The sequence below is a fragment of the Aureococcus anophagefferens genome, assembly GCF_000186865.1.
Source record: "Aureococcus anophagefferens unplaced genomic scaffold AURANscaffold_21, whole genome shotgun sequence".
NCBI lineage: Eukaryota > Pelagophyceae > Pelagomonadales > Pelagomonadaceae > Aureococcus > Aureococcus anophagefferens.
Genome location: NW_008705581.1, coordinates 228,067 through 247,577, shown reverse-complemented (window position 1 = coordinate 247,577; position 19,511 = coordinate 228,067). Strand labels below are relative to the sequence as shown.

At 72.6% G+C, this 19,511-nt stretch overlaps 5 protein-coding genes across 5 annotated transcripts; 2 read left to right on the top strand and 3 right to left on the bottom strand.

The window, feature by feature from the left end:
* Positions 1-1,980: 1,980 nt before the first annotated feature.
* AURANDRAFT_30614 (hypothetical protein) lies at positions 1,981-3,150 on the bottom strand (the record flags this gene model as incomplete). The annotated part of the gene is made up of 1 exon (XM_009041427.1): positions 1,981-3,150. The coding sequence occupies one exon, from the start codon at positions 3,148-3,150 to the stop codon at positions 1,981-1,983; it is 1,170 nt and encodes a 389-aa protein (XP_009039675.1).
* Positions 3,151-4,681: 1,531 nt separating this feature from the next.
* On the bottom strand, positions 4,682-8,611 carry AURANDRAFT_72198 (hypothetical protein; the record flags this gene model as incomplete). The annotated part of the gene is made up of 3 exons (XM_009041426.1): positions 4,682-5,656; positions 6,183-7,576; positions 8,356-8,611. The coding sequence occupies 3 exons, from the start codon at positions 8,609-8,611 to the stop codon at positions 4,682-4,684; spliced, it is 2,625 nt and encodes an 874-aa protein (XP_009039674.1).
* A 1,078-nt stretch (positions 8,612-9,689) lies between these two features.
* On the top strand, positions 9,690-10,751 carry AURANDRAFT_66281 (expressed protein; the record flags this gene model as incomplete). The annotated part of the gene is made up of 1 exon (XM_009041513.1): positions 9,690-10,751. The coding sequence occupies one exon, from the start codon at positions 9,690-9,692 to the stop codon at positions 10,749-10,751; it is 1,062 nt and encodes a 353-aa protein (XP_009039761.1).
* Positions 10,752-15,998: 5,247 nt separating this feature from the next.
* Positions 15,999-17,231, bottom strand: AURANDRAFT_3538 (hypothetical protein; the record flags this gene model as incomplete). Its single annotated transcript, XM_009041398.1, has 2 exons — positions 15,999-16,181; positions 16,290-17,231. Coding segments are annotated over 2 exons (1,125 nt in total), but the record flags the coding sequence as incomplete, so codon positions are not given.
* Positions 17,232-19,252: 2,021 nt separating this feature from the next.
* On the top strand, positions 19,253-19,450 carry AURANDRAFT_8868 (hypothetical protein; the record flags this gene model as incomplete). Its single annotated transcript, XM_009041514.1, has 1 exon — positions 19,253-19,450. A coding segment is annotated over one exon (198 nt), but the record flags the coding sequence as incomplete, so codon positions are not given.
* Positions 19,451-19,511: the final 61 nt, after the last annotated feature.

Below are 19,511 nucleotides of genomic sequence, written 5' to 3'. Positions count from 1 at the left end.
TTCTCGGCGCCCGCGGCGACGCCGGACGCGGCGGCGGCGCGCGCGCGGCCGCCGTCGGCGGCGGAGCCGTCGCCCGGCGGCGCGTCGTCGCACGTCCCCGCGGGCGAGGTGCTCGAGGCCTTCAGCGACGACGACGAGTCCGCCTCCGGCGCGCCGGAGACGTACGACGTCGACGCGGAGCGCGGGTTCCTCGAGACGCGGCGGCCGCCGTCGACGGAGCCCTTCATGGCGGGCACGGGCGTCGACGTCTTCGTCGACGGCGCGCGGGGCCTGCCGGACAACTGCGGCGCGACGAAGGTGTCGCTGCGCCTCGTCGCGGCGGGCGCGACCGTCGGCGTCGAGCACTCGGGCGTCTGCGACGCGGGCGGGCCCCGCTTCGCGCCGACGTTCAAGCTCTGCGCCGAGTTCCGCGAGGCGGCCTTCGACCCGACGGCGACGCTCCTCCTGCGGCTCGACGGCCTCGACGAGGACGCGCCGACGGCCGTCGTCGAGGGCGGCGAGCTCGACCCGCTCGCCTACCCGAAGTGCGTCGGCTACGCGCTGCTGAACCTGTTCCACGACGCCGGCGACGACGCGGCCCAGCCCAAGGACGCGCACGCCCAGGGCCACTGCCTCAACGCGGGCGCGGTGCAGCTGCCCATCTACCGGAAGCCGCCCCGCGTCGCGGACCTGGCCCACGACCAGCTCGACGGCAAGCCGCGCGTCGCCGCGGCGACGCTCCTCGTGCGCGTCCAGGTCGCGCCGACGACGCCCGACGGCCTCGAGGTGCTGAGCCGGAACACGGCGCCGGAGCACCGCTGGGCGGCCCTGGGTCTCGCGAGCCCCGCGCCGGCCTACGCGTCCGGCGCCTACGACTCGAAGCGCTGCGCGCCGTCGCCCCTCGAGCGCGAGCTCTACAGGAGGCGCTTCAAGCGGAGCGACCCGGGCGTCGCGCGGAGCGGCCACGTCGCGGACGCCGTCGCGGCGACGACGTTCGCCGCGCGCGGCTCCGACGAGCGGGCCTTGCTCGACAGGGCCGCCGAGTTCGCCGCGGCGGCGCTCCGGCCCAAGCCGACGGCGATCCTGCCCCACACGCGCCAGAGCTCCTACGAGGCGGACCTGGGCCTCTCCGTCGCCGTCGACGGCCTCAACAACCTGCCGTCGTCGAAGCACGACCCGCCGTCGCTCTACAAGGTCGTCACGGTCATCTCGCCGCCGGGCCTCTACCTGAGGGACCCGCCCCTCGCCGAGGACGCCCAGTTCACGCTCAAGCACGACCTCGACGCGTGGCCCCAGCACCCGCGGTTCCTCGACGGGCCCCGGCGCTTCCGCGACAAGCCCCGGTCGCCGTCCCTCGCCGCCTTCTTCGAGATCCGCCCCGCGCACGCCGCCGACGACCGCCGGCGCGGGGGGCTCGTCGCCGACGTGCCGACGTCGCCGAGCCGGCGCTACTGGGCCGTGCTGCCGCTCTTCCAGCGGCCCACGCGGCCGTCCGCGTTCCTGCGGCGCTGCGACTACGTCGACAGCGGCGCCTTCGTGCTCCCGCTGTTCCGGGGCACGATCCCGGCGACGGTGCTCGCCGCGGCGCACGCGGGCGACTGCGTCGTCGACGCGCTCGCGGAGATCGCGGCGGCCGCGCCCCGGAAGCGGCGGAAGGGCGCGCCGCCGCCGGACTTCGACCTCGTCCCCGGCGGCGCGTCCCTGCTCGTGCGCGTCGTCGACGCGCAGCTCGACGATCTGCGTGACTTCGCGCCGCCGACGCGGCCCGAGTACGCGACGTCCGCGGCGATCGCCGCGGGCGCGGACCCCCAGGCCTACTCCTTCAACTACGCCATCGCGAACCCCAAGGACAAGAAGTCGGCGAAGAAGCTCCTGCCGAAGAAGCACGAGCCCGGGGACGTCGTCGCGCTCCTGAACAGGGAGTTCGCCGAGGCCACGGGCATCCGGCACTACCGGCTGTAACGACACAGGGCCACGAGAGCGCGTTACGCGCGGGGGCTCCTACTTGGCGCGGAACGCCTGGACCGTGTCCACGAAGAACTTCGCGTGCGGCTCGGGCGTGTCGGCCTCGATGCCGTGGCCGAGGTTCATGATGTGCATGTTGCAGTTGCCCGCGGCGAGGATCTTCTCCGTCTCCTCCTTGATCTTGTCGAGGGGCCCGTCGCGGAGGATCTTCGGGTCGAGGTTGCCCTGCATGGCCACTCCGGCCGGGAGCCTCGCGCGCGTCTCGCCGAAGTCGACGGTGTAGTCGACGGAGACGCAGTCCGCGCCGGAGGCCGCGAGGTGGTCGAGGAAGCCGCCGTCCTTCGAGTGGACGTCCGGCGCCATGTAGATGATGACGGGCGTCTCCGGGTGCTTGGCCTTGATGGCCTCGATGACCTTCTTTTGGTAGGGCACGGCGAATTCGAGGTACTGGTCCTCGGGGAGGTGGCCCGCCCAGGAGTCGAAGACCTGGATGACCTGGGCGCCGGACTCGACCTGGTAGCAGGCGTAGGCGCCGATGTTCTCCGCGAGGAGGTCGAGGATGCCGTGGAGGAGCTCCGGCTGCTCGCTCCTCATTTTCCCCACCTCCGCGAACCCGGACGTCGTGCCCGTCTTGCCCTCGACGAGGTAGGACGCGAGCGTGAAGGGGAGGCCGACGAAGCCGAGCACCGTGGCGCTGGACCCGACTTTGTCCCGGAGCTTGCCCAGGACCTCGCCGACGAAGGGGCACGCCGTCGCCGCGTCGAAATTCGCCTTTTTCAGCTCCGCGAGGTGGGCCTCCGTGCGGATGGGCGAGATGGCGATGGCGCCGCCCTCGCTGATCTGGAAGTCGACGCCCATGGCCGGCAGGGGCGTCAAAATGTCGCTGAAGAGGATGACGCCGTCGACGCCGTACGCCTCCCACGGCTGGAGGCTGATCTCGAGCGCGGCCTCGGGGATCTCGCTCCGCTCGCGGAACGTCGGGTACTTCTTGACGAGGTCCCGGTAGACCTGCATGTGGCGCCCGGCCTGGCGCATCATCCACACGGGCGTCCGCTCCACGGCCTCGCCGCGCGCCGCGCGCAGCAGCAGGGGGGCGTCGTCCGTCGCCGCACCGGCCGCCGACACGTCGCGCCGGGGCGACGGCGCGCTCACCTTGGACGCGACGAGCGAGCTCGTCAGGGCCAGGGAGCACAGCAGCGCGAGCATCGTGCAGGGCGAGCGCATCCTCGTCATCATCGCGACGGAGCTTGCTGCAAACTCAAGGAGGCGAGATATCGGCAGCTCCGGCGAGCCGCTCGCGACTCGCCCGACCCGCGGCGTCCCGGAAGGCTCCCGGACGTACGCGCCTGCGACCTAGAACCGAAGCCCCCTAGTAGGGCCGGGACCGGTCGTTGAGCGAGGCGCCGTCGTCGGCGTCGAGCTCGACCGTCGGCGCCGGGTAGGCGTAGAAGCAGAACTTCTCGACCCAGGAGCCGAGCGCGTTGTCGATGGAGATGCGGTTCTGCTCGCACTCCATGTTCGTGCCGTCGCGGACGCGGTAGTGCACGGCGAAGCGCGCCGTCGTCGGGATGGGCACGTCGTGGGCGTAGAAGACGAGCGTCTCCGGCGACCACTCGGGCCGGTCCGACGCGGTCATGCCGACGCGGAGCCGCGGCAACCCCTCGTCGGACCACTGGACCGCGTACTCGTTCGTGCCCGGCACCTGCTTGTCGAAGGCGAAGAAGGCGAAGAGGCATTTCCAGGGGTGCTCCACGGGGCAGCGGTGGCCCGGGACCAAACGATAAGAGAAGCTCAGCGGCGACCCGCGGGGCCAGTCGCGGTACATGAGGTGGTACTTCGTCGCCGTGTACGCGAAGAAGCGGAAGCACCGCAGCCAGGCCGCCGCGGGCCGGTAATTCTGCGTGATCATGTAGCGGTCCGGCGCCGACGTCCAGTCCACGTGGCACTCCGTGAGGCCCGGGAGCGGCTCGGGCATCGCGAAGAACTCGCGGAACGCGTCGTGCGGCTCGCGCCACCGCGTCGTGTCGCGCGCCTGGGGCTTCTCGTCGCGGTCCCAGCGGATGCGCGTGCGGTGGGGCTCCTCGGCGCGCTCGAGCACGTAGCGCCGCCCGCTGCCGCCGCTCAACGGCAGCGGGCTCACGAAGAGGTAGAGGAGCGGCGTCCACTGGTCGTCCGTCTCCTGCCGCGAGAAGCGCTGGCGGTAGGGCCCGTAGACCGACTCCTGGACGTTGATGCGCACGAGCGTGCAGTCGTCGATGTGCTTGACGCCGTCCTCGCTCCACATCTGCGTGCTCCAGTCCGGCGGCACGCGCCACTCGCCGAGCACCTCGTCGCGCCAGGCGCCGGTGGACCGCCCGCCCACGGAGCCGGCGCCGTCCCAGGAGAGCTGCGAGTTGGCGTCGCCGAAGGACCCGCCGTCCGGGGCGTAGGCCAGGGCCATGGCGGGGGCGGCGCGGCGCGAACCAGCGCGCGCGCGGGAGGCTGCCCTGCCGACCTCATTGATGTGGATGTTGAACACCTTATTGAAGGGGACGCGCGCTCGACCGGCGCCCGTCCGGGGAAGGGAGGGGGGGCCGCGCGATGTTGGACGAGTTATTAAAGGGGGCGCGCGCGCGAAGTCCAGCTCGGGACCGTCGTCCAGCCGCGGTTGCCACCGGACGTGCTCGGCGGGATATCATGCTGCTGCTCACAGCAACCCCACGGCTCTCAGGCTGGCTTACTTACTGAGAGTCTTGGCTCAGGTGAAGTCCTGGCTCAGGGGCTTCCACTCGCGGTAGCGGCGGGCGCGGAGTTCCTCGCGGTGCAAGCCGCCTCGCGGCCGGCGCCAGTCCGCGCGGCCCCGGCCCTCCTCCTGGCGCCGGCGCTGCTCGCGGTTCTGCCACCGGTTCCGCCCCGCGTCGAACTGGATGCTGTTCGCGCCGTACGGGTTCTGCCGCATGTCCTCGTCGTACGCCGGGCGCCACGTGGGAGTCGCCCGCGAGGGCCCGTGGGCGGCGCGCGGGCCGGGGCGGCGGGGGACGACGGAGCGGTCGTTGAGCCACGGGAGGCCCGGGTTGCCCCATTGCGCGCGCGTCGCGACCCGGCGGGCCGGGAAGAAGCCCTCGCCGTAGGCGGCGTTGGGGTCGTGGTAGCGATGCGGGTCCCGCGTCGCGCGGCGGTAGTCGTAGGGCAGGGCGGGGTGCGGGCGGGGCGTGCCCGGCCCGACGGCGCCGCCCGGACCCATCGCGCCCGGCCCGACGGCGCCGCCGTCGACGACGCCTCCCGGGCCCGGGAGGAAGCGACGGCGGGGCGGGCTGCGGACGACGGCCTTGGCCTTGGCCCCGTGGCGACGCGCCTTGGCGGGGGCCTCCGCGCCGACGCGCTCCCGCTCCATGGTGGCCAGCGCCCGCTCGGCGGCCGCCTGCTCGCCGAGCACGTTGCCGGCGAGCCAGGCCGGCGCGGACGACATTGCCGTCTCGTCCGCGGCGAACTCGTCGACGGCGCCGGCGACGCGGCCGCCGAGCGGCGGCACGTAGGCCCGGACGTCGTCGGCGACCCGGGCCGCCGCGCCCCGCGTGTGCGCGCGCTGCTCGACGTTCGCGGCCGACGCGGCGCTCCACTTGGCCTTCCACGCGGCCTCGCGCGGCTCGACGTCGACGTAGTTCATGGAGCCGGCGAGCCAGCCTTGCCGCGTCGCGCGCAGGGCCGTCGTCGTCCGCGGCGCCGCAGGCGCCTGGAAGGCGGCGGCGCCCGCGGCGAGCAGAAGAATTGGAAGGGCCATACGTTTACGATCGTACGAGTCGATCCCCGTCATTCCGGATCATCGCGGTTCTGACCCCCGGCCAGGCGCTGCGCGCTCGGTAGGCCTCTCGGTGCGCGCTAGCCGGTGGCTATGGTCGCTCGACTCCCCCTGCCAGGTCCGTTCAATTCAGGGCTGGCCTCCTCGACCCCGGCGGACGTGTCCCGCGGGTCCCTGAGACGGGGGCCGCGGCCACGGCCACGGTGGCGCGGGGGCGCGCTGCCCGATCTCGCCGCGGCCGTCGACGCCCACGAGCTCGAAGGAGAACGTGGCTGGCTTTCCAGCCCAGCTGGCTTTTCACCGGGCTCGCACTATGGGCACCATCATTGCTTACAGGGTGCCTACGGCCCTAGCGGCCCATGCCGCCGCGGAACCCCTCCGTCCGTTGGTTGCGCTGGTTCGGGAGTTGCATCATTTCCTGCATCATCGCCGGGCTTCGCGGGTCGTTTTTCGGGACGACAGAGCTGTCCCAGCGATTGCGCCCGCCCCGAGAGCGTCGGGGCTGCGGGCCGCCGTGCGCGAAGGCGTCGGCCTGGTCGTAGTTCCGGCGACCCGCGAAGCGCTGCTTCTTCGGGCCCTGCGCGTAGCGGCGGCCCTCCATGCCCGGCGGCGCCCGCGCCGCCTCGAAGCGCGGATCCCACGCGCCCTGCTCGTAGCCGCGGACGTCGCCGCCCGGCCCCGCCTCGAAGCGCGGATCCCACGGCCCCTGCTCGTAGCCGCCGGGCGGCGCCCGCCCCGCCGCGAAGCGCGGATCCCGCGGGTCCTCCTGCTCGTAGCCGCGGACGTCGCCGCCGGGCGGCACCACGCGGACGTGGCCGCCGTTCCGCGTCCGCGCCCCCCCGAAGCGCTGCTTTTTGGGGCCTTGTTCGTAGCCGCCGAAATCGCCGCCCGGCGGCGCCCGCCCCTCGTCGAAGCCCGGATTCCACGGGTCCTGCGCGTAGCCGCCGCCGGGCGGCGCGTCCCACCCCGCGGGCGGCGGCCCCCGCGCCGCCGCGAGGCGATCCCGCTCGTAGCGCTCCTCCCACCCCGCGGGCGGCGGCCCCGCGCGCGTCTTGGAGCCCACCTGACCGCGGCCGTAGGCGTCGTCGTGGTTGTAGTTGCCCTCGTTCGAGAGGGGGCCCCGGACTTGCTCCTGCTCGATGCCGGCCTTCGCCCGCGCGACGCTCGCCCGACGCCGCTGCGCCGGCGCGGTCGCGGGCGTGTCCGCGAAGCGCGGATCCCGCGGGTCCGGCGCGTAGCCGCGGACGTCGCCGCCGGGGGCGGGCGCCGCGAAACGCGGATCCCGCGGATCCCGCGGGTCCGGCGCGTAGCCGCGGACGTCGCCGCCGGGCGGCGCCGGCCCCGCTGCGAAGCGCGGATCCCGCGGGTCCTGCTCGGGGCCGCCGGGCGCGGGGAGCCGGAGCGGCGGGACGTAGGGCTGGATGTGGGCGGACACGTGGGCCGCCGCGTCCTGCTTGAGCTTGAGCTGCCCGAGGTTCGAGACCGACGCGGCGATCCACGCGGCCTCCCACGCGGCCTCCTCGGCCGCCCGGTCGAGGCCGCGGCCCTTGGACCGAAGCGCGTCCAGGGCCGTCCGCGCCGCGAGCTCGACCTCGCGCCGCTCGACGTCGACGTAGTCCGCCGTGAAGGGGGACGCGGCCGGCTTCGCCCCGACGGGCTCGACGTCGACGACGAGGGGCGCCGTCTTCGCGGCCGGCGCCGCGGGGGCCGCCGGGGCGTCCTCGCGCGATTTCATGTATTCCTCGAACGACTCGGAGACGCGCGTCGACGCGCGCGGCAATGACTTGGGGGCGAAGCCCTGCGCGCCGAGGGCGAGCGTCGCGATGATGGTGGCGCGCTTGAACATCGTGCCGTCTAGGGCGACTTGCAGGCGGGCCATCTCCACGAACACGCCGTGACGGTCCAAACGTCACAGCAACTCAGCCATGTTGCCGTTCAATCAGGCTGGCTGCTCCGCGCCGAAGCTGAAGCCCTGGGCCGTGCGCACGCGGACGCCGTTGCCCGGGAGCGTCGTGAGCTGGTTGGGGTTGAAGCCGCCGCCATAGGCCGCCGGGAGCTCGCCGCCGTATCTGCGACCGCGGCCGGCGGGATTTGTGAGTCGACTCCCCCTTTCATTCAGGGCGTGACGTCGTCGACCCCGCCGCCTGGTCGGACTCGTCCGGGGGTGGCCAGCGCGCACAGTGGAGCTTTTACCGAGCGGCGGCCCTAGACGAGGCCGTCGTGGTAGTCGCGGACCATCGCGGCCCGCAGCGCGCCCCCGCTTCGGGCCGCGCCGTTGACGTCGCCGATTCTCGGGCGCGCGGCGGCTTCGCGGGCGGCTTGGAGCGCGGCCGCGCGCCCGGCCGCGCCCGAGCCGAACGCGCGCGGGGCCGCGCGCCCGACGCCTCCGCCGAAGTCGTTTCGGGGGATGCCTCCGGGGCCCCCGTAGCCTCCCGGGCCCTCGTAGCCTCCGGGGCCTCCGGGGCCCCCGTAGCCTCCCGGGCCCTCGTAGCCTCCCGGGCCCGGGAGAAAGCGTTGCTCGCCGCCGCGCTGTTGCGAGCGGGCGCGCCGGCCGGACGCGGCCGCGTTCGAGACGCCGGGCTCGTTTCTCGGGACGACCGAGTTGCCCCAAGCGCTGCCCCCGATCGACGAACCGCCGTATTGCTGGGCCTGCATCTGCTGGTGCATCTGCTCCTCGTGCATCATCTGCTGATGCATCTGCTCCTGGTGCATCTGCTCCTGGCGCATCTGCTCCGGGTGCATCTGCTCCGGGCGCATCTGCTGCGGGCGCATCGGCTGCGGGTTATTCATCTGCTGCGGGTGCACTTGCTCCGGGTGCATCTGCTGCGGGTACATCTGCTGCTGCTGCATCGGCTGCATCGGCTGCTGCTGCATCGGCTGCTGCTGCATCGGCTGCTGAAGCATCGGCTGCTGAAGCATCGGCTGCTGTTGCATCTGCATCGCGCCCGCGCCGAGCGGCGGCATGTTGCCCTGGACGTTGTAGGCCACCTGGGCCGCCGCGTCCTGCTTGAGCTTGAGCCGCTGGAGGTTCGCGACCGACGCGGCGATCCACGCGGCCTCCCACGCGGCCTCCTCGGTCTCCTGGTCGAAGCCGCGGCCGCTGGACCGGAGCGCGGCCACGAACGCGGGCTTGTCCGCCACGAACGCTTCGGGGGTCGCGTCCTTGCCGCCCCCGATGGGCGGCACCTGGACGCCGTAGGCCACCTGGGCCGCCGCGTCGCGATTGTTCTTGAGCCGCTCCTGGTTCGCGACCGAGGCCGCGATCCACGCGGCCTCCCACGCGGCCTCCTCGGTCGTCTTGTCGATGATGCGGCCCTTGGACCGGAGCGCGTTCATGGTCGTCTGCGCCGCGAGCTGCACCTCGCTCCGGTCGACGTCGGCGTAGTTCGCATGAAACGGCGACCCGTTCGGCCCCGCCTTGACGGACTCGACGAACCCCTGGTTGAGCCAGGTCGAGCGCAGGGCCGGCGTCGCGCGGGGAGCCGTAGGCGTCGTGAAGGCGGCCGCGGCCGCGGAGAGGGCCCACAGTTGCACGAGCTTCTCCATTCTGTCGGGCCCAAGCCAAGCTGTGTCGGAGTGACGATTGTGGACGGAAGTTGACGCCATGTTGCAGCGTGACATGCCGGCGCGCTCGAGCGCAGTCGACAACCCCTGCTGAGTCCTTTTGATGCAGGGCTGACGTCCTCGACCCCGGCGCCTGGCCGGGCGTGCCCGACGGGTCCCTGGGACGGGGGTCCACGGTGGCGCGGGCGCGCGGCCCCCGCGGGCGGGCCCTTGGCGGTCTCCAGCGGCGAGCCTGAATGGGAGGCGCTGGAACCGCGAAGAGCGCGTCGACGTCGCGTGTGTCGTCGACGGAGTCGATCTCGCCGCAAAACGTTAGCCGTCTCGTCCTTGAAGGTCAAGGTGAACGGCAAGCCTTGAGATTTGGAGAAGACGATGGGCTCTCCCTAAACGAGCAAAGCAATCCATGGCCGCGGCGCTCGACGCGTCGTCGGCCGCGGCGATCCGCGCCGAGGCGATCCGCGAGGCGCGCGCGCGCCGCCGCGCGCCGGCCGAGGACCTGTCCATCGCCGCCGCCAAGCGCACGCTCGCCGGCCCGGCGTCGCCGGCGACCTGGCGGCCGCGGCGCCTCGCGGAGCGCCTGGACATCGACGTCGGCGCGCGCCGCGTGACGCTGCGCCTCGACGGCGCCGCGCGCGACTTCGTCGACGCGAGCGCGCGCGTCGACGGCTCGGAGGGTTTGGCCGCGTGCCCGAAGGAGCCCGCGGTCGTCGCCGGCCTCGTCGACGGCTGGCCCGGCGTCGCCGGCGACTGGAGCCTCGCGGGCCTCGCGGCCCGCGTCGGCGGCGCGACGCCCCTCGAGGTCGACGGCGGGCCCTGGGAGGCGCGCGCGTCGCTGTCGTCCGCGCGCGTCAGCGCGGCCGCCTACGCGGCCTACGCGAAAAACGGCGGCGGCGGCGACGACGCGCCGCTCTACGTCTTCGACGCCGCGGAGCGCGCCGCGCTCGCGGGCCTGGGCCCGCCGCCGCCCTGCCTCGCCGACGACGCGCTGCCGCGGCTGCTGGGCTGCGCGGACGAGGCGAAGCGGCCGCTGCCCCGGGGCTGGCTGCTGGCGGGCGCCGCGCGGTCGGGCACGCCCGTCCACGACCACCCGCTGACCTGCGCCTACGTCGTCTTACTTTCCGGCTGCAAGCTCTGGGCCGTGCTGCCGCCGGGAACGGACCGGTCGTTTCTCTTTCCGACGAGCGGCGGCGACTACGACCTCTCCGCGGCCGACTGGTTCCTCCGCTGGGACCGCGGCCCGCCGCCGGGCGCGAGAATCTTCGTCCAGCAGCCCCGGGAGGTCGTCTTCGTGCCCGCGGGCTGGTGGCACGTCGTGCTCAACGCGTCGGACAACGTCGCGCTCTCGCGGTCGCTCGCGCTCGAGCGCGACTTCGCGTTCCTCGACGCCGGGCCGGCGACGGCCCTCGAGCGCGACCGCGCCGAGGCGCTGCGCGCGGCGCGCAACGGCGGCGATAACTGCGTCTGATGCGGTTAAAACGAGGGCGCGCGCTCGTCGACGTCCTGAGGTCCGACTGCCACCGTGACTGGCAGTGAGACTTCAAGTTCGACTGAGGTCGTCTTCGGCGAAGTACCTCAAGGAGCGCAAGCTCGCCCAAAAGGACCCGGGCCCTAGGTTATGAGCTACCGGCCGCAGCACTTCTTGTACTTCTTCCCGCTGCCGCAGGGGCAGGGGTCGTTGCGTTGAGCCTCGGGCTTCTGGCGAAGCGGCGGAAAATGCTTGGCGTCGTTGGGGTCGGGTCCGGCTTCTAATCGGCAGGCGCCGCCGATGCATTGGCGACACCACTCACAGGTGGGCTTCGGTCCCGCGCATTCCGTCTCGAGGATCAATATCTCCTTGCGCGAAACTTCGAAGTCCGCGAGAGTCCCGCGCCCGGTCCCTGGGACCCGCCAGAAGCTGCCGCCCATCTCGATCTCGACGAAGGAAGCCGTGCAAGCTGGCCGAGCCTTGAGCACCTGATCGGAGAGGGCCAGGTCGAATCGTCGCCGGATCTTCTTCTTCACGTCGTCAACGGTGTCGTCGCGGTGCACGCAGAGCGGAAACCAGACGCGCGACCCGTCTCGAACACACGACCACGCGACTGCGGCAATCCATGAAGCTTCGCCGCGATATTGCCGCGCGATGCCGTGCTTTCCGCAGTTGCGCTTGTGCGCCGCCCAGTGATTTCGGTGGCACTCCTCCGTACAATAAAACGCCGAGTGGCAGCATTCGCACATCTTCTTCGCTTCGTAGTATCGGTGTTGCCCATTTCCCCATGAAACGGGATAACAGCACCCCATTTCGCAGATTCGAGGATTCAATTTCTTCAGCGTCCGTGGTGAGTCACTAAAATAGTCCGGCAAATTCAATTCTTTCGCGTTTTTGATCCACGACTCGACGTCGTAGTCCGCTGAATCATTCCGGGATTTGAAACTTGTAGCTTCCTTCTCAAGGGCACGGCGCCAGACTTCCGCGCCGACGATAGCCTCGCCTCGCTGTAGCAGCGCCTCCCGAAACGACGGAAACTCGCCCTCCGAGTGCGCCGCCCACAGCTCATCTACAAATTCGCGGAAGTGGGATATCTCTTCTTGGGGAAGCTGCTCCACGACGTACGCAACGAGCTGCACGCACTCATCCATCTCATCGGGCACGTCATCGGACATGTTATGCTAAGCTTGACTACACAGTCCACACGCCTCCTCGTCTCTCCTTGCCAAAAAATGCCACAAGATTTGCCTCAGGCAGTCTCAGGCCGTGTGTGGGCCCTGTGTGTGCGTCGGTCGAAATTGCGGCATGAAGTGGCAACCCGCCGGCGCAAGGGATACCTCCCTTCATTGGGACGAGCAGGTTGCCCTCGATGATGTGCGCAGCGGCGAAGCGAGAACGGAGCGAGAGGACATCTGGGCAACACCGCCGTCCCAACTCGTGACGCGCACCGGGCCTGGCCCCACACGGCGCGAGCTGTGTAAAAAATACGCGGAGGCAATCGGGCCCGAAAAGCTGGCCGAGCTGCTGGAAAAATGCGTGTGGGATTGGGGCCCCGGAGACGATCCGCCTCCATGGTGGCGATATCCGATCGACGACGACGACACGTGGGCTCTCCTCGAGCTGGGTTTGACAGGAAACTACAGGCCCTACCAGCCGGGCGAGGGAGTCTCATTCTACCGCTTCATTGAAGGTGTGCTCTTGCAATATGACAAGAAAGTTCCATACGAGGAGTTCGAGGCCACCAAGCTCGTGGCCCTCGACAATGAGCTTCGCAAGAAGGCGCGCGCGAAAGCGCTCCCCATTGCAACGCCAGTGCACCGTCCGGTCCGTCGCGTGCGCCGTGCGCCGGGAGCTCGCGCGTGACGCGCGCCGTGAAGCGCGCTTCGACGAACGCTCCGAGCGCGCCCGAGGCGAGCCGGCGGCTCCGTGAGGCGGGCCGGCGGCCGCGAGCTCCGTGAGGCGTTTCGGAAGAGAGTTTCAACGTCGCTAAGGTAACTACTTGTACCATGGCGAGTTACTACTACTTCGTTTGACTGGAAGGGCTGCGGGGAATCTGGACCGCGGGAGTCGCGCGCGATCGCGCCAGAGGCTCGACCGTCGTGACAAACGACGAATATTGCCAGTAAGTACCAACTGCGATTAAAACGAGGGCGCGAGCCCCGCGTCGTCGAGGCTCCCCGACGACGACCGGCGGACCATGCCGACCCGCTTCTTCGACGTGCCGTCGACCGCGTCGAGCAGCGGCCGCGCGTCGTCGGCGTCGCGGGGCACCGCGTCGAGCGCGAACGTGAAGGCCGCGGGCGCCTCCGGCGGCGGCGGGACGACGAGGTAGGGCTCGTGGACGCAGGCCGTCCACGAGTCGTCGCCGCCGACGCCCTGGACCGCGCGGTCGACGTGGACGTGGACCGCGCCGCCGTCGCCTGGGCGGGGAAAGGGTGGAGCTTCGACGTGAGTGTTCCGGATATACGCGTCGAGACCGTTCCGAGAGACGATCGCTCGTCCAAAAATCGGCCGAAACGAGCGAAACACGACCGAAATTTCCCGCGCCGCCCGTCGCCGAGCTCGTGCTGGTGCCGCGCCTCGACGAGGTCGCGGTCGCCGTGGCGGGACGCGCTAAAGTCGAAGGCCCCGAAGTCCGCGGCGATGCCCAGGGCCAGCGACGGCGACGCGAGCGCGAGGCGCTCGACGCCCGTGCGGTTGCCGCACTCCGACGGCCGCAGGTAGGGCACGAAGAGGTCGTCGACGGTGCCGCCGAAGGCCCCGAAGAGGGCCGCGGCCTTGCGGTCCGGGTAGCACTCGTGGGGGCCTAAGCCGAGCCAGGCGACGTCGCCCACGGACGGCGGCAGCCGCAGCGCGAGGCCGAGGCGCGGCAAAGGGGGCCAGGCGGCCTTCGTCGCGTCCGCGGTGCGGAAGATCAGATCCGCGGCGGATACGGTCACGGACCCGTCGGCGCCGACGCGCGTCGACGCCTCGCACGTCGCCAAAAGCGCGTCGCCCGGCGGCCGCGGCGACGGCGCCGCGCGCGCGCCGTTGTCTTCGTCGTCGTCGTCCATGGCCTTCTCCTGCGCCGCGGAGATGGCGCTGCCGAGCGGGTGCGTCGAGCAGGGCGCGACGCGGGGGACCCAGACCTCGACGCCCCGCGGGACGTCCGCGTGGGCCAGCCGCCGCGCGGCGGCCCAGAGGTGCGCCGCGGCCGTCGCGCGCGCGTCCAAAGGCGCCAGAACTTCCCGGTCGCCGGGCTTCGCCGATCCGTGCCAGGCGTCGAGGCGCGCGTAGAGCGCGAGCGTCTTCGCGTCCGCGCGCGCGGGCCGGAACTCGAGGCGAGCCACGAATTCCAGGGACCCGTCGTCGAGGCGCCGGAGCCGCGCGGCGCCGCCGCCGTCGCCGACGGCGCCGAGGCCCGCCGGCGGCGCCGCGCGCGCGAGCTCCAGGGGCCGGTCGAGCCCCGCGGCGCGCCAGGCCGCCGCGTAGCCGCCCCGGTCGTTGTCCGTGAACGCGCGCTCGCAGCAGAGCTTCACGGGCCCCCTCGCGTACCTTTTCGCGGCCGCGGCGAGGCGGTCGCGGCCCGGCGACGGCGGCGGAGCGCCGGTGTCGTCCGGCGGCGCCCACCACAACAGCGGGTCGACCCAGACGGCGTGCGCGACGTCCACGGGCCCCCAGGGCGAGTGGACCCGCAGCTCGAGCGTCCCGCCGCAGCCCCGCAGGTCCGCGTCCAAGGCTTGCGACGCGCCGGGCTCCGCCAGCGGCGTCGCCGCGTTGCTCCAGAGCACCTTCTTCTCCGCGTCGCGGACCTCGAAGACCAACGGCGACTGGCGGCCGACGACGCCGCCGATGGAGTCCTCGCGCTGGTCGTCGTTGATGGCCACGCGGCCCGTCAATCTCGAAAACGACCCCGCGCCCGCCGCCGCGCCGAGGTCCAGCACGACCACCGAATTCGCGTGCGCGCTCAGGGACCGCCGCCGGGGCGCGCCGCCGACGACGACGGGCTTGCCCTCGTAGCCCAGCTTCCCCCGGAACCCGAGCTCGCCGTAGCCGACCTCGGCCTCGAGCACGGGCAGCTCGTCGGCGTGGAGCGGCGCGCGCGCGCCGCCGCCGTCCAACGCCGCGAGCGCGAGCGCGGACCGGCGATCGACCGCCGCCGCCGTCACTGGCGCCTTCGACCCGCTCCGGAACGACGACGCGCGGCGCGCGGGACCTCCCGACGCCGCCGGGGTCTCCGAGAGGAGCGCGGGTTCGCCGTTGACGTCGTAGCCCACGGGCAAGGCGGTATCGGCGTCGATGGTGACGCCGACCGTGCCGCAGCGCGACTCGACGCGGATCTCGGCGGCCGTGGCGGAGACGACGCGCAGGCCGAAGGCGTCGCCCGCGGCCGGCGGCGCCGCGCCCGGCGGCCCTAAAACGTCGTCGCCGAGCACGACCTGGGCCCGCGCGACCTCGGCGCCCCGGAGCGCCCAGGCCTCGTCGCGCCGCAGGAACGCGGCCACCGTGAGCGTCGCCTTGCCCGGCCGCCGCTGCCGCAGCGCCGCCTCGGGCACGTCCGCGGCGACGCGCGCGGCGGGCCCGAGCTCGAGCGCGGCGTCGCGGGCCCGGTCCCGCGCGTCGCGCGGCGCCTCGTGGTCCGCGGGCTTCGGCGGCGCCTCGGCGATCAAAGTGCCCGCGCTCTCGAGGCGCCAGGAGAACTCGAAGCGCCGCGCGAGCTCGACGCCCGCCCGCGACGCGCGGCTCGGCACGCGGACGACGAGGCGCCGCGAATCGCCGCGCGCCTCGACGCCCACGACCTCCGGGTCGCCGAAGGGCCGCTGCACCGCCGCGGCCTCGAGCCAGGACGGCTTCGGCGACCGGTCGGGGAAGAGGAGCCCGTTGAGGCAGAACGTCTCGTCCGTCGGGAGCTCGCCGAAGTCGCCGCCGTAGGCCCAGAAGCTCAGGTGCGCGCCGAGCCGCTTCCGCAGGCCCTGGTCCGCGAGGTCCCAGATGAAGCCGCCCTGGAGGCGCGGCATGTCCGGGTCGCGGAACCTGTGTGGAAACCAACCACTGGTTTGGGTGGTCCTGACCAAACTTGAGAATTCTCTAGCTCGGTCACATCGAAGTCGATTCGGCTAATTTTTGGACGAATCGATTGCTCTCGTCGAGCTCTCGAAGCCCGGCCGAAGAGCTTGTGTCAAAACATTCGAATACGCTCACATTGAAGTCGAGTTGAAGATTTGAATTCCACACAGCGCGGAACGCGGCCCAGTAGTCCGCCAAATTGCCGCCCGAGTTGCCCATGGCGTGCGCGTACTCGCACAGAATGAGCGGCCGCTTCCTTTGCAACACGCGCGCATCCCGGTCCAGGAGCGCGGCGCACTCGTCGACGCGCGCGTACATGGGACACAGAAAATCCGTCGCCGTTTGGCGCCGGGAGACCCCCGACCGGTCGTAGCGGCCCGGCGGCTCGACCCACGCGGGCGGCCCCGCGGCGTCGCGGCGGCCGCGCTCCGCCGGCGCCAGCGCCGCCGCGTCGGCCTCGTAGGCGGCCCAGGACGCCGGCTCGTAGTGCACGAGGCGCGCCGGCTCCGCGGATCGGAGCCACGCCGCGAGGTCGTCGTGCGCGCCCCCGTAGCCCGCCTCGTTGCCCAGGCTGAAGCAGAAGACGCAGGGGTGGCTCCGGTCCCGCAGCACCATGCGCTGGACCCGCCGAAAGTACGCCTCGCGCCACCGGGCGCAATCCGCGAGCTCGCCCGGGTACGGCGCCCACCCGTGCGTCTCGACGTTCGCCTCGTCGACGACGAGGAGCCCGCAGCGGTCGCAGGCCGCGTAGAAGGCCGGCGCCTGCGGGTAGTGGCTCAGGCGCACGCAGTTGAAGTGGCCCGCCTTGAGCAGCGCCGCGTCGTTTTCCGCGTCGTCGCGCCGCACGTGCGGGCCGCCGCGCACCGGGCACGTCTCGTGGCGGTTCACGCCGGCGACGGTCAGCCGCGCGCCGTTGAGCCGCAGCACGCCGTCGTCGCCGATGGCCACGTCGCGCCGCGCGACGTAGCAGGCCTCGGCCTGGAGGACCGTCTGCGCGTCGTCGAGGAGCTCGACGGTCAAAACGTAGACGTAGGGCCGCTCGGGGCTCCAGACCTTGAGCGGCCGGTCGCAGCGCAGGGTTATGGCATGGGCGCTCGACGCCGCCTCGACGGCGTCGTCGTCCTCGTAGCAGCGCCGCGCGTCCGCCGTCGTTTCGACGAGCGGCGCCTCCCGCTCCGCGACGACGGGACCGCCGCCGTGGTCCGCGGCGCGACACGCCTCGAGGGGCAGCTCGCCCGCGGCGCGCAGCGCCACGCGGAGCCGGCCCGCCATGGCGCGCCCGACGGCGGCGACGTCGACGGCGACGGCGACGGCGCCGTCGCCCGCGAGCTCCCACGAGACGTCGAAGACGGACACCGAGGGCGGGTACAACGCGTAGACGTCCCGGATGAGGCCGCTGAGCTTCCAGGCGTCCTGGTCCTCGAGGTAGCTCCCCTCGGTCCAGCGCACGACGACGCAGACGACCTCGAGCCCGTCGTCGCCGCGGCCGAGCGCCTCGCGGAGCGCCTCCGTGACGTCGACCTCGCCGGGCAGCCGCGCGTCCTTCCACAGCGCGCGCCAGGCGCCGCCCGCGAACACGAAGGCCGCGTTGTCCGCGGCGCCGACGTGGAGCACGCAGCGGCGCGACCCGTCGAGGACACCGGCCGCGGCCGCGGCGCCCGGGACGACCGTTCTAGCGTAGACGCCCGTCGTGTTCCGCCGCGGCATCACCGGGGGCGTCGACACGGCGATGGGGTACTGGATGTTCGTGTAGACCGGCGTGTCGTAGCCCAGCGTCTGCCAGGCGCCCGGCACGTCGATGGCGTCGCCGGCGGCGCCGCCGCGCTCGACGAATTCCAGCGCCTTGGTCGGCGAGTCGAAGAGCGCGAAGCGCCAGGACCCGTTGAGGTCCTGCGCGAAGGGCCCCGCGTCGCAGGGCGCGGCGACCCAGCGCGCGGCGGCGTCGGCCGAGGTCGCGCACTGCGACGTGCGCCGCGCGCGGAGCGTGCCCGCGCGCTGCACGTCCGGGTTCTCCCACGGCGGCGGCCGCACGCGGCCCGGCGCGGCGAGCGTCGCCGCGGCCGCGCGCCGCGTCGCCGCGTGGCGCGCCGCCGCCGCGTCGCGGAGCCCGAGCGCGCGGAGCGCGAGGCCCCGGAGCGCGCGGACGAACTTGCCAAAGTGCGCGACCGCCTCCCTGAGGTGCGACAACGCGCGCGGCCCGTCGTCGGCGTCGACGATGTGCCGGAGGTTGACGGCGGGGAGCTTCGGCCCCCGGGCGGCCGGCGCCGGCGCCGGCGCCTTGTCCACGTCGGCGTGGCAGCCCACGGGCCCCGCGCTCGACTCCGTCGCGCCCGCGGCGTTGCCCCGGCGCCACGAACGGTAGCCGCTCCGGTAGTCGTTCTCGTTCGCCGACACGTCGCCGCCGCTGCGCAGGCGCCGCGCGGCGAGCGCCGCCGCCCTGTCGCCCGTGGCGACGCGGCGCGGCTCCCAGGCCGCGATGGCCTCGAGCTCGCGGGGCGTGATCGGAGTGGCCGTGGTGTCTCGCGGTGCGCGCACGGCGACGCGGGGCGCGGTCGTCGTCGACGCCGCGTCCGGCGGCTCCGGCGGCGCGGTCGTCGCCGCCGCGGCGTCCGGCGGCCCCGGTGGATCTTGCATGCCGACGCTGTTGCAGCTAAAGCAATGGAAGGCCCATGCTCAGTTCACAGTGTCGAGCACTGCTCCTTCACGTTGAAGCTCAACATCGCGCGCTCCACTCGGCGAGACCGCTCCGGCGCTCTGGACTGGACACCGCCGGACTGCTCGCGTCGGGCTTCGGCTCGCGGCGGCGCATCGATGCTGGTGATCATCGCCGCGCGGTCGGCGCCGCGCGAACGCGGAGACGCGCCGCGACTGGCCGGACGCGCGCGAACCGGCCGGCGAGGCGCGCCACGGAGGATCGCTCCTCCCGACCCCGCAAGATCCATCGGAAAAGCTCGACGAAAGTCGCGACGGAAGTGGCGACGCGACCACTGCACAACACTGCAACAATGCAGATGATGCAGTCCATCGGGGCTCGACGACGACGAGGCGCTTCGCCGGCCGCCGAAGTAGACCTGACGGCGGTCGCCGCGTCCGGCGCCATGAAGGTCTTCATCCACTACGAGGAGCCGGCGGCGGAGTCGCTGCGGCAGACTTTGAAGATCACGCTCCCGAAGAAGTGGGAGAAGGGCCCCTGCTCGAACCTGATGGACACCTTCGTGAAAAACTACAACGCCAAGCACCCGGAGAACCAGCTCAACGGGTCCCAGCTGCGCATCGAGACGGAGATGCGCGAGGTCGTGCCCATGCACGCCGTCGTCTGCGAGCGCGTCCACGACCGCGCGGACCTCTACGTCAAGTTCGGCGCGGGCGGCGCGCCGCCGACGCGCCTCGGCGGCGGCGGCGCCAAGTCCGGCGGCTTCGAGGCCGGCGCCGGCGGGCCCGACGCCATGCGCGCCTGCAAGAACTTCGGGTGCAACAAGAAGTACTGCGAGCGCACGAACTTCGACGGCGAGTGCCGCCACCACACGAAGCCGCCCGTGTTCCACGAAACCGCAAAGTACTGGTCCTGCTGCCCCCACAAGAAGGCCTACGACTGGGAGTCCTTCATGGAGATCAAGGGCTGCGCCCACGGCAAGCACTCCGACATCAAGCCGGGGGCCGGGAACGTCGCGCTGGGCGGCTCGCACGTCCGCGGCGCCGCCGGCGGCGCGGCCG